Source organism: Corylus avellana, chromosome ca7 (genome assembly GCF_901000735.1).
Source record: "Corylus avellana chromosome ca7, CavTom2PMs-1.0".
NCBI lineage: Eukaryota > Viridiplantae > Streptophyta > Magnoliopsida > Fagales > Betulaceae > Corylus > Corylus avellana.
In genome coordinates this window covers 3,226,956-3,240,263 of record NC_081547.1, presented here as the reverse complement: position 1 = coordinate 3,240,263, position 13,308 = coordinate 3,226,956, and the positions used below count along the sequence as shown (strand labels likewise).

Genomic DNA, 13,308 nt, shown 5'->3' with positions numbered 1-13,308 from the left:
TATATATATATATGTTTTGTTGATAGGAAGAGATTAGCTAGGATGAGTTGAGTAATTACTATTTAGCTATTTGCCATTGTCATTTCTTTATCTCTCGCTTCAAATCTTATGTAATTTTACTTTCCATTTTGTTTTTATTTTTTATTTGTTTTAATTTTTTATTATTGATACACACTTGAAAAAGAGTTATATGATTGATAATCCTAATGGATGAAGACACCATTAATGATAGTTATTATTTCGAGCAAAGTCGGAACACTGGAAGGGGTCTGAGGAGTCGGTTCATGACTTTTTAGTTGGTTTATTCAAATTATTAATAATTTTGTATAGCTCAAAGTGCAGCATTCAAAACAACTAGCTAAGAACATACAAAATTATTTAGAAAAAGAAAAGGAAAAAAGAAGGTCCTACCATATCCATTCATTCGTTTTTATCTGGTGGTGGTACATAGTGGTGGAGTAGGGGAACTTTTAAAGACAGTGGAATAAGGAATATATAGCATATGTAGGAAAATAAAAAGGAGCATTGACCTTGTTGCTTTTTTCTTTTTTTATTCTCGTAAAATAATAATAATAATAAAAAAGTTTTGTTACTTGTCTTTGTTCTTTTTCTCTCTAAGCACGCTTTGTGTCTCAATCGTGTAGAACAAGATAAGATGATCAAGATCATCCATATATATATATATTCTATAGCCTGTAGTTATTAGGCTTACAACCTGGTTATACCTGTCCAAACTCTCACCTTATTTGAATTTAACAAAAATAAATATGAATATGACAAATTTATTTGGTCCCAATCACATGATCACGACAATTTAGTAGGCCAATGGTCCCTCTCTTTTGGCAGTGCATTTGGTTGTTGAGTGCACCTACAACAAGAATCAATGTATAATGTTATACATCACACTTCTTATTCCCTTTTGTTGATGTTGATGTGATACATCCATTCCATTCTTAATTATTATTTTTTTTTGAAAAAAGTTAATTTAAGGGCTGTTTGGCAGTACCCCATCCATGGACTAGAACCAAACCATTGTAGGGTTTGTGAGAAATGTTGGACTCAAAGCCTCAAACTAATGGATTAGGATTGGCTGCAATCTTGTGTATCTGACTATGTTAAAGTATTTATTAAATGATTAGATTCACTTCTTTCTATCAATTTAAACTTTTAGGATAACTTGTGATTTAATATGGTATCAGAGTCAAATATTCTAGGTTGGAACCTTAACTCTGTCAAATTCACTTCTCATTTCAGTTAAATATTCAACGTGTTTGGTCTCATATATTAAAAGGGAGTTTGAGCCCACACGTGAGAAAGAGTGTTAAAGTATTTATTAAATGATTAGACTCACATTTTCCTATCATCTTAAACTTTTAGAAATATTAGTGATTTAATATGATATCAGAACCAAAAGTTTTGGGTTCGAACCATAACTCCGTCAAATTCACCCCACATTTTAGTTAAATATTTCACGTGTTGGATCTCACCTATTAAAAGGGAGTTTGAGCCCATACGTGGAATTAAGATCCTTTTTGGTTCGAATGAACTGGAGAATATTCAATTAGTTATAGTGAAGTAGTATTTTTGTCCTATCAAAATATGAAAAGACAAAAATACTCTTCTACTATAACTAACTGGATATTCTCCAGTTTATTTGAACTGGAGAGGGTCATGTTCCCTACAAGTGACGAATATTGTTAAAGTATTTATTAAATAATTAGATTTACCTTTTTTATCAAATTAAGCTTTTTAAAAAAGTCAAAACCTACTTGAAAAAGAAAACTGGACCGAGAGAGTCTCTCTTGATTGAGTGAACAGAAGTTGATGAACCAAAAGGCAAATACAACCTAGATACTTTTTTTGGGGGGGTGAAAACAGGCAACCTACTTGTGGTTACATTGGATTCTACACGACTTGCATGGCAATGTTAACGAACATGACTTTATTACTACACACCAGACAGAACTTTCTTTACGGAAAGTGCCATAAAGACTTGGAACACAGAAGGCCCACGTTGCTAAATATAAAGCAATAACTGAGAAGATGGCAGTTGTTGCTCCTTCACATCTGGTGGAAGCAGCATGCAGCGATCCAATCTTTTGTGCGTCACATCGTTTAATTACTTTGGTTTCAAGAGTTGTGTGGCCGCCTGCAAACTCATTGCCCTCCCAGGTCATAATGAGCAATAACTGCAGAGGTGGGCCTGTTGTTTTGGCGTGCAGGTGAGAGTGGGCCTGAGTTTAGTTTAAGCCATTCATTTTATGCTTTAGCAGTATTATCGACAATTGCTACCAAAAACCTAAGTGTGTCGTTTAAGATACTAATTAGTATCCATCAAATCAGTTTAACCAACTGGATTTGAACCCCAAAACTGATTTGCAATCATGATTTGTTAGACAATTAAGGATTTGATGGCAGGGAATTTGTCGATCTCTCTATAATTAACCCAAATTGCTTCAAGCCAAACCTCCTTATCATTAACAACTTCGCCAATGAAATATTTAAAAACTATTTCTTTTTTTTTTTTTGGGAGCCTTCATAAAATTAGGGCCTCATTCGCCAGCCCAAAATTCCACTGAGACTTTATCAATAATATTCTATAGGGCCTCATTGTCGGCCCTATAACTGCTGGACTTTGGGCCTAAATATGGGCTTAAACTTTGAACCCAAAACCAACAACTTTGAACCCAGAACCAGGCAACCAAAAATACTGTCACTGTCGGTGTTTTTTGTCGGGACGAAACCTAAGTCTCTGCGAAGTGCGAAGTATCACAAGGGAAACGATTTGGGATTGAGAGGAATGGCAAAAACAAAGCGTCAAAATTCGAAACCTAAAAGACAGCCTCACGTAAGCTTTTCACATGTGCTCTTCGCTCATTGCCTCTCCTCTTTACTCTTGTTTTTCTAGTCTCATTGCCAATATTCGCAATAACTTTTGCAATAATCGCTTACAAATTGTGTGCGTCTCTCTCTCTTTTTAAGTTGGTAATTGTTTATTAATTTGTTCAGTTCATGCTTTTGATTGCTATAATTCATTTTGGAGTTTTCATGGAAATAAATATATACGTATGTATGTAGGTATGTATCATGTATGCATATATTGCATATGTATATCACGTGATTGAGGTAGCCCAGCTACGCTTTTGGAGAGTGATCATGATGTTGCAAGTGCTGTAGAGATCCTATTGTTAAACTCTTGGGATAAGCGGTGATTTAATATCATATCAGAGTTTAAATCCTTTCACTACGGTTTACTCTTATTTTAGTTAAATATTCTGCTTGTTGGGCATCACTTATTGAAGGTAGTTTGTGTCTACACGTGAAAGTGATTGTTAAAATATTAATTAAATGGTTAAATTTATCCTTGGTTAAGCTTTTGGTACTTGGTGATAGGATAACTGGCAATCCTTGGTTGAGAATGGTTTTGTTTGAGAAATTTGAGATTGGTTGAAGCATGTTGTGTACCATCGAGATGGTGTGCAGCATTAGTGGTTTATGTATGTTGTTCCAATCATATAGAGTTGGAGATGTGCATGGGTTGCAACTTTGACCCTTGAAGTTGTGAATGACAATTTGAGCTTGTATTAGCCAACGTGAGGTTTTGTGGTCTTTACGATGATGACAGGAATTTGGCTATGTTTAGCATAATGCTTTAATAAGTGGTTCCTTTAAAAAATTCCAAAACAATTGGTGAATGGAAATTTTTGTGGTGGACAGGTCAAAAAGCAGGGAAAGGTGACTGATATTTCTCAGTTCCGTGCTCAGCTTGATGCATTGGGCCTAAAAATCAACCAAGTGACTGCAGATGGTAATTGTTTCTTCAGGTGAGTGTTTATTCAATGGCCTCATCTTACATTTTCTACTTTCAGTATATAATATGTATTATCATTCTACTTGTACTTATATATAAAAAAAATAAATAAATAAATAAAATAAAATAAAATAAAATTTAAAAAAATGTATTATCATTCTACTTCTGCAATTGTTAACTTGATATATTAAGCTGCATAGTATGTATCAAATATTTGTTGTATATGATCTGGATTTCACAGTATCACCAACAAAACAAGTGTATCAAATAGTTCTTTTCCCCCCTTTTTTAATGCAGTTTAAGTTATGCACTGATGAATTTGCAGGGCCCTTGCAGATCAGTTGGAAGGAAATGAAGAGGAACATAAGAAGTATCGCAGCATGGTGGTAGAATATATTTTGGTACATGGCATTTGAAATAAATACTTTTTTTTTCCCGAGAAAATTGTTCTCACACCTTTTAAAGGGCTTTTTTTTTTCTTTTTTTTTTTTTTAATTTTTATAATTTAATTTAATTTTTGTTTTGTTTATGGTGTTTGACGTACCATATTTAGTATTTATTCTATTCTGTAAACACTCTTTGGGATTTATAAGTAAATTAGTTCTCCATTTATACATGTTTTTCTGGTCTTGTAAATAAATGTCCTGCAATAACTAACGGATATGTAGCTCTAATAAGCATGGAGGGGCTATATGAAAGACATTGTTGTCAGTGTGAAAGAAATAATTATTATTTTGATGACGTTTTCCACTCTGTTTATTGTTATTTGCAACAAATCACACTCTGTATAGTTGCAAACCAGTTGCCCCCCACCCCCCAAGTATGAACTATGATCCCAATCTCACATATTTTTATTGGATAACCAACTTCCAAATATTCTGACATTTGACCTGTGATTTACAGAAGAATCGTGAAATGTTTGAACCATTTATTGAGGATGATATTCCATTTAATGAATACTGCCAATCCATGGAAGAGGAGGGCACATGGGCTGGACATATGGAATTGCAAGCAGCTTCCCTTGTTACACATAGTAATATATGCATTCACAGAGTGAGACCTTTTTCTTCCCTCTGCATTTATTATCAATCCTCATCTATATGCTTATCATGATTAGGATAGTATCCTTCTATTTTTCTCCCCTTTTTTGGGCATTTTAGTTGGTAATGCACTTTTAAAGCTAGTCTTCAGGGCCTGTAGTTAAACTTAATTTAAAACTCTCTGTCACACATTACTGTTAGCATAAATAATTAGTTCAAGGTATTCTAGGTCAAAACGTTTGAGTTTTTAGCTTATGTAAGTGTCTGTATTTGCAGCATAATTTCTCCTGCCAAATTTTTTATTTTATGACCTTTTTGGCTGGAAGAATTTTGAATCATGGCAATGCCAGGTGGAATGATTAATTACTAGCACATTTTTTACCTTTTCAAATTTGCTACATGTTTGCGTGCATGCATACTTTAATATGATTGAACAAGTACACTTTCCCACACACAATCATATATGTGACATGCCAAATCTCTTTGCCTGTGTAAGATGGATCTTCTGTGTTGCTGCATTACTTGATACAGAACATGTCACCTCGCTGGTACATCCGCAATTTTGATGAGCGTGGAGCTTGCATGGTCCATTTGTAAGTAACCTTGAATCTTTTATCATGATTGTAGTATGCTTTGCTTGTCTTTTGATCAGGGATGGGTGTAAAACTTCCCTTGCAATTGTGTATTCTTATTTTTAAAAAATATTCTAAAATGGCCCTTAGTAAAGCTGATAGATGAGAAAGGATGTCGTAACCGACCTAGAATTTCTGGGTCGTGCTTTGTTGAGTTGAGCAATAACAGTTATTTTCACATATTGTATATTGTAGAAACAGCTGTGACAGATTTGGAAGTGCAAGTTTGTGGTATGGTAATCGCAGTTTAGCAATTAAGATGTTGTTTAGAGCTTATATAGGTTCATGTTACTAAGCAAATTTTAGACTAGAGAGGTGTAAGTAATACGGTTGTTTCAAGTACTTGATAGACTAAGTTGCTATCTTATTTTAGTTTATCAAGGTTTTGTCCTTGATTGAGTTCTGACTTGGAATATTACCAGGATTTGACGTGAAACACTTGAGTGATATCAGTTAGAGATTTTAGATATAGTGAATAGGACGGATTGCAATATTGGAAAGTGAATTAGCAGCTTACACATACCTCTACCTGCTTATACTCAGCGGACGTCCTTAATCTCTTCCTAGCATAGATTATAATATACATTTGAGTTAAAAGACCTTATTTGCCTGCTGGCACTAGCAGTATCGACTAATGCTTTTCTATCGACAGAAGATACACCATTTAGTGTCATAGGGCATGGCAGCCACTTTTCCTCTAGTGGTGCCAAAAGTCTTACAGGTAAATATTTATATGGATTTTAATGCTTCAAGATCTATATCAGTCGTTTGATTTGGATCCACTTCTGCAGTTTTCTGTAGTTGTGGTATATTCTTATTAGCTCAATTTAATGAACACTTCCTCTTAATAACAGATGGTTGGTGTTTCGATACTAAAATATGATTGCAAATGGTTTTTCAGATCCTATCATGATGAAGAACACTATAATAGTGTGCGGTTAAAGGAAGACCCTTCTGGTGGACCAGCTAGGCCAATCATTATCAAGGTTTTTTTTTTTTTTTTTTTTTTTTTTTTGCTTCTTTTTCAAACTAATTGTTACTACAACAGTAATGGGTGTGAGCATTTACTGGTTGGTAATATCCTGATAAGTTGTAGTTTGTGAAAGGTGGATGCAGATCTTTCAGCAACAGCTCATCAACCAAAAGCTGCAGTCACGCGGTCTAAAGGAGGAACTGGTGAGGATATTATCCATGCTGGATCCATCAAAATGGTAATGGGAGGAACTGGATGTCAAGATGCTGAAAAAGTCAAACAGGTGATATTGACCTGCCTTATTTGTTTCTGTGCTTTTTTTCCCTCCTGTACAACATCTGTTTCTGTTGATGCTGATATACTGACCTTTTATTTACTGGTATTCTTGGACTGCATGGAGTTTTGAGATATTCTTCTTGTTCTCATGTCAGATTTTAGAACAAGTATATGGTGATGTTGACCTCGCAATAGAGCTTCTGATAGCAGAAAAAGGAGCAGAAGAGTACTTGGTGCAAACTGATTCACTCCATGGTCAGTCAGATACTTCCTATGGTAATGGCCGGTCAGTACTTTTTGCACACTCTAGATAATTATATGAGGGTGTGCCTAGAAATGATGCTGTTTCATTTTTTGTAATAAACAATTTTCTTACATTCTACACACAACTTTGTATTTTGTTTCCTTGCCACTTTTTAGCATATTTGTAGGTGGTATGTTTGTGAATAGTATTATTCTTAACAATTAACTCTCAAAAACTAGTACCAGTAAATTTTAGTGCCAGTTAAGCAGGTGGCTTTGTCTAAAAGGATCAAAAGAGGGAAATGGGTGTTTTTATTATATGTTTCTTCATAGGTAATAATGCATGGTTGTTGAAGGTTTCAAGTGATGAGACAATCTGAAAGAAAAATTACCTTTATTTAATATTTTTAAACATCATATCTACTTGTTTCTAGCAATTGGTTTTAGTGGTGCTTCATCGATTATTCTTGATGAGCATCACTTGAAACCTACTTGTTAAGCAGGTGGCTTTGTCTAAAAGGATCAAAAGAGGGAAATGGGTGTTTTTGTTATATGTTTCTTGATAGGTAATAATGCATGGTTGTTGAAGGTTTCAAGTGATGAGACAATCTGAAAGAAAAATTACCTTTATTTAATATTTTAAACGTCATATCTACTTGTTTCTAGCAATTGGTTTTAGTGGTGCTTCAGAGATGATTCAGCAAGTGTTCTTCGTTTTTGTTTGTTAAAATTTCCTGCTTCTTTTGGTCTATTAGTTGGTGTATTAGGACATTTGACCTGGGATTGTTTTATTTTCTTAATCTGCCCTCGTCCTAGCTTAAAAAGGGTGGATTGAGCCTGAAGAGTGGAGAACTCTGATCTTTTACTTGAAAAAGAATACATAGAAACTGGTACAGGTTTAACATTTCCTTTTAAGGTATGAAATTTAGACTCTGTTTACCGATCTTTGTTAAGTTAATAAATATTTTATTACTTACCTCGTTTGTCTTCTTGTTACACGATTCATTATACTCCTTTGTTGGTTGACCATGTTGAATATTTCTTTGCTCTTTTCTTTTTACTATTCTGATTTTAAAATTCCTGAGGATTTCCAGATGAAGTTGTAGATGGAAACTGTGAGCAACATGACGAAGAACCCATAGAGAAGACCGATTTGATAGATGCCTCCAGTAATAGTGTTAAAAGAAGTCATGGTGATAGTAGTTCCCAATCAGATGATAAGGTTTATTTTTTTATTTTTTTATATATATATAATGCAAATTAGGAATTGCTTCCCTTAGTATGGAGTCTGCTCCAAATTACACCTGTTCGTTTGTATCCCCCACTGCAGAAGATCTCAAGAAATAAGGCCTGTACATGTGGTTCAAAGAAGAAATACAAAGCTTGTTGTGGAGCAGTCACTGGGAGATCCTCTGCTAAGTTTGTAATGTATGCTTCATGACTCCTACGTTGTAGGGCTGGTAACACACAAACCTAAATTTATGTAGGTATGTATGTATGCATGTGTTTGTTTGTTTTTGTGTGCGCATTCACGCATACATGCATGAGGGAATACTGGCTTGACTGGTGAGGATTACTTGATTACCAATGGGGAGAAGGGCACATCTTATCTAGCATATGAAGAGAAAATGGAAGAGGTTCTTTAAGTGGTTCTGTCAACTATGATGTTATGTAGAGCTTGGATAATGGTGTTTTGATCACAAGTGTTGTTCAAAAAAAATCCCACGCTCCTACAAAATCTCATCATTTTTGTAATGTGGTTGTGTTGTTGTATCAGTAACCAATCAGTTGATTCCAGAAAGAAAAAGGAATGGAAGCAAGGCAAGAAAGGTGGACCTGCTAAAGCTGCTGCACCAACCAGTGGATCTGATGGAGGGCCACCCGACATGGGTGCGCTTTGTATATGATCTTGATCTGAGGGTATAATACCGCCTATTGGGATGCTCTACGATTTTCCATTTGTTGTGAATTTAATGGCTATGGCGCTTGGTTTTTTTCCTCTTTCAACAGAAGATAATTTCTGCTTGCTCAAAAAGAGAGGAATTAATGGCAGCACAGGTCAGTACTAAGTCTAGTAATATGGTTTGCTCGTTATTCTGTGTTTGCCAACTAGCCACAGATTTCTGTCATGCTTTCTCCTTTTCCATACATCTCTATCTGATTTGCATATATGAAGCCTGTTCTACCTCGTTAAAATATGTGAAATCTGAAGTTGGATAATTGAGTCTCTTAAGTAATTTAATAAGTAGCAATTAAGTCTTTTCATCAATCTGACTAATGGAAATTGATGATATGTCATGTTAATTTTTTTTGACAGTTAATGTCGCTAATGGAAATCCATTTCCTAAAAAATGTGCTCCCAAGATTAATCAAGTTACATATTTACTTCGCTGTGAAGCTTCTGCACACATGAAACTGGCTTGTCAGCCTACTGGCGTGCTCCATACAAGGAATGCCAGATTACAATGTTGTTACATGTACACATAGATGAGAGTTACATTAAAATGTGGAAAAGCCATGTTCACTATTGAAATGGGATTCTGTAATTATGGGATGCAAGACATTTCACTGAACTTGATTTAAATCAATATGGGACAAAATAGGTCAGACTTGGCATTGCTGTTACTTATTTATGGCCACTGTGTTTGGTATTAAAATATATAAACTATCATTTGGATGATGGAAGTTTTGTAAGTGATGTAATTGTTAGAATATTAATTAGATGATTACATTAATAGTTTTTTATCGGCTTAAACTTTTGGAGTAAATGATGATTTAACTTGGTTTTATAGTAGAAGTTTTGTGTTCGAACCCTATCTTTGTAACTCATCGTTTTTCAATTAAATGTTTCATATGTAGGACATCATCTCAATTAAGTAAATATACAATTTTTTTTATTATTATTAGCTTAAGCTTGAGATAAGTGGTGATCTAGTGGATTTGGGAATGGGCTTGACCATTCAAACCGAACCCATTTGATTTTAGGCCTAATAATAAAGGGCCTTGTAGTGGGTGGCCCATCATATTTCGAAGAAGATAGCTCTTGTTGAAGATTGTCGATCATGCTAGTTGATTGTTTACAGGAGTGTCACAAAGCACAACTTTTATTTCCAAACCAACCCCTATAATGGGGTAATTCAGTTTTTGCTTGGTTATTGAGTTGAATAATGAATAAAGTGGTTTTTTAAATTGGGTTGAAAGAATTTTTTTTCAATTCGTCTATTAAAATAAAATTTTCATGTGTTTTTCTTTTTGGAGATCATACGGCTAATATTAGAAATGGTTGCCACTTAACAATTTTGAGGATTTGGGGTTTGAATTCAAAGAATGCCACCATATGATTGTGACCTTACACAATAAAGATACCATTTGATCTAGAACCATTGAATTATGTGGTGAAGTATTTTTCAAACAAATACAAATCAATCACAGCCTGGAATTGGACCAAAGCTTTTTCTTAATTGAGTTTCTTCCTCCAACGTAATACAACCAACAACCTTGGTTGCCTTTTCTGGGTGTGAGATTAATTATTTTAGTTTGTTGGTACGGGAAACTAATATTAGCTCAAGAGAATTACAGAAAGACCCACCCTTTTTTTTTTTTTTTTTTTTTGGGTAAAGGAAGAGGATTGGCAGCTACGCTGAACATTCCAATTTCCCAAAGCAAAACTTCCTCGCAATTTCCGGGTAAAAAAAAAAAGGTGAGAACTTTTTAGCATTTTGGGCAGGCAACTTCTAGAGTAGTTGAAACGCTGCCGTCCCCTATTATTAGAGCCTACAAGAGTCCAACAACACATATACTAATTTTGGCATACAGAAGAAGGAAGAAGCCATAAAAAAAACTATTGAAAAATCTGTCTGTTCCCACTCTTTTTCGGGGCTTTGAACACGACTCTATGCTTGTCTTAGCAATTGAGAAAAATCTGAAATTGGAAAAGATGAAGCTTGCGGTAACACACGGCTGTTTCAGTAAAAGAAAAGATTGCAACAAATCGACATCAATCAAAAAACCCAAAATAGGAAGAGACCCTTTGAAACGTTTCACCAAGCCAAGTTACTTGTTTAGGAAAGATGGGCTGTAGACTTGTTCTAGTCTCCTCTACCACTTTTATGGGTGCTCGCCATGACTGGTGTGCTGTGTGAATGACAAGACCCTCACCTTTTCTTGTGATAATTTTGTTCATTGCAAAATAATGCAAAAAAGTCTTTCTTCCCCAATTTGGAAACTCGTAACCATCCCTCACTCTTACACAAATGGGAATTTCCCATTTTCCAAACAATTTTCACAAACAAACATGCTTTTGGAGTGATTGGTGGATTGGGATTTCTTGTAATTACTTATGCAATTCCTTGACAAAGAAAATTCAAAATCTCAGATGGGTACTAAGAATTTTATTTTATTTTATTTTATTTTGCGACGAAGAAGAACAAATAATGGGGGTTATAGGGGGGATCTTTACCATCCAACCAAAGGTCAAGCAGAACGGATGAGGAGATAGGAATGCTTTCATCATGAATAGAGGAGGTGGAGGTGGTCCATTTGGCAATGTTGTGGCTGCAATTGTTTGCACTAAGATGAACTTTACCAACGAGTAGAAAAAGGGATAGAAGAAACAAAAAAAATATCTAAAATGAAGGGATAAATCCTCCATCAAGCTAGATCACATCAACGAGGAGTCCCCTATAGGCTATAGTCACGTCAGAATTGAATTTGAGATAAGATAGATAACTGTCTATTCATGAAGCATTGAAAGGGATTATCTTATATTAACCCTAGGTGAAGAAAATTGTAGAGCTAGGCCAAATTCATTTGATAGAGATGAAAAATATTGTAGTGGCTTTCATAATGGAAAGGGCTATGGTCTACGGAAATATCCTGAAATCTCTTCTTCCTGTTTGCAAACTTTTGAGCTTCCCAAGTTTGACAATTGTCTTTGTTTAGTGCTTAGATTGGTGAGCAAAGGTTCTCTCTTCAATCTATGCATCCAGAAGTGTGTTGAGTTTGCAGGAGTAAGCCCTCCAATCATTGATAATTACAAGAGTTTCATGACCATCAAGATAAATAAGATAAAAGCATTTAGATACATTTTCAATTCCTTCTCCATGGCAAGGATAACTGATAAATATTAGATCATGCACTAAGCCTACTAATTGTTAAGGGTCTAATTATTGATAAAAATCCTAGAATTGTTGATACTTATTTGGTTAAACCTTTAACCCAACCCTTAAGATTATAACAATTTTGCCTAACCGACGTAAGCATCTAAACGAGTGTTCCAAAATTTTCATGAGTTTCTATCAAGACCAAGTCACCAAGATAACATTTTGATGCAACAATTAGAGTTTCTATCAAGACCAAGTCACCAAGAAAACATTTTGATGCAACAATAAGAGACACCTTTTCTTGGCAACCATTGGTTCTACCTCATATGGGCCCATCTTATTTGCTAAAGTCACATTAGGTCCCTCTTGTTTTCCTAATAAAAGTAAAGCTATTACAACCCATTTTGTTGTTAAATCTTATTTTTGAAGAGAATTCTCTTACAGCGGTTCTTGATTTATAAAATGGTAATTTTATTATTTTTTATCTTCACAGTTCCATTAATAGCCGGTCAACAATCAAGATTGCTATGAGTGTAAACACCCGTGGTACAAAATTTGTACAATTCCAAATCGAATTAAGCATATACATATAGTATTGAGAAGAAATAATAGAATGGTATTGCTAATTAACTTTTTTTTTTTTTTTTTAGGGGTGTTTAGTTTAATTGATATTGGACTTGAAAAGAAGGAGATCGGGTAAAAGATTTTCTTGGGGGAGATCATGCTTAACATGGAAGGCATATTACTTTAATGAAACTCCACTTGGTACTTTTCCACATGAATACCACCTAAAGGGGAACGAGTGGCCGGAGATGATTGGCTCGTGGGTGACCATTTTTAAATCCTCACCTTAATCGATATCCACAACTTTCCATACTAGGAAAGTACTCCTAGTATCCACAAACAACTTTGAAATTAATTATTATTTAAAAATTAAAAAAAAAAAAAAAAAAACAAATAAAAAAGAGAAGAGAATAGTAGTACGTGTCCCTTTGTCTTTCCCAATTCCCACTCTCATCTCACCCCGAGGTGCTGCTGAGTCCAATAATATCACGGAAGTTTTCTTACACGGCAGGGCAAAGCGCGTGAGGTTGTACAAGAAGGCGTGCTACGATGGGTCAATTTAACTGTGAGCAGTATAATACCACGTGCGTACGACCTGTGACATTCGTTTCATTCGTGAGTTTTAAATTTGGGTCAGTCTCAGTCGGTAGAATCTAGTAAAAGCAAA

At 34.9% G+C, this 13,308-nt stretch overlaps 1 protein-coding gene across 5 annotated transcripts; it reads left to right on the top strand.

The window, feature by feature from the left end:
- The first annotated feature begins 2,737 nt into the window (after nt 1-2,737).
- On the top strand, nt 2,738-9,716 carry LOC132187168 (OVARIAN TUMOR DOMAIN-containing deubiquitinating enzyme 7). 5 transcript variants are annotated; one of them, XM_059601376.1, is made up of 12 exons: nt 2,738-2,848; nt 3,718-3,808; nt 4,148-4,212; nt 4,715-4,864; nt 5,383-5,444; nt 6,385-6,469; nt 6,590-6,739; nt 6,888-7,008; nt 8,070-8,197; nt 8,306-8,403; nt 8,753-9,033; nt 9,293-9,716. In XM_059601376.1, the coding sequence occupies exons 1-11, from the start codon at nt 2,801-2,803 to the stop codon at nt 8,880-8,882; spliced, it is 1,128 nt and encodes a 375-aa protein (XP_059457359.1). In that variant the 5' UTR covers nt 2,738-2,800; the 3' UTR covers nt 8,883-9,033; nt 9,293-9,716. The 5 variants fall into 5 exon arrangements, with proteins under 5 accessions (XP_059457359.1, XP_059457358.1, XP_059457357.1 ...); XM_059601375.1 differs by having other exon boundaries at nt 3,718-3,824; nt 4,137-4,212; nt 8,309-8,403; XM_059601374.1 differs by having other exon boundaries at nt 3,718-3,824; nt 4,137-4,212.
- Nucleotides 9,717-13,308: the final 3,592 nt, after the last annotated feature.

Bases quoted from the DNA above. Each gene is read 5' to 3' on its own strand.
- LOC132187168 (XM_059601374.1), top strand. From the start codon at position 2,801: ATGGCAAAAACAAAGCGTCAAAATTCGAAACCTAAAAGACAGCCTCAC. The intron at 3,825-4,136 runs GTGAGTGTTTAT...ATGAATTTGCAG, and splicing joins GATGGTAATTGTTTCTTCAG to GGCCCTTGCAGATCAGTTGG. The intron at 6,470-6,589 runs GTTTTTTTTTTT...AGTTTGTGAAAG, and splicing joins CTAGGCCAATCATTATCAAG to GTGGATGCAGATCTTTCAGC.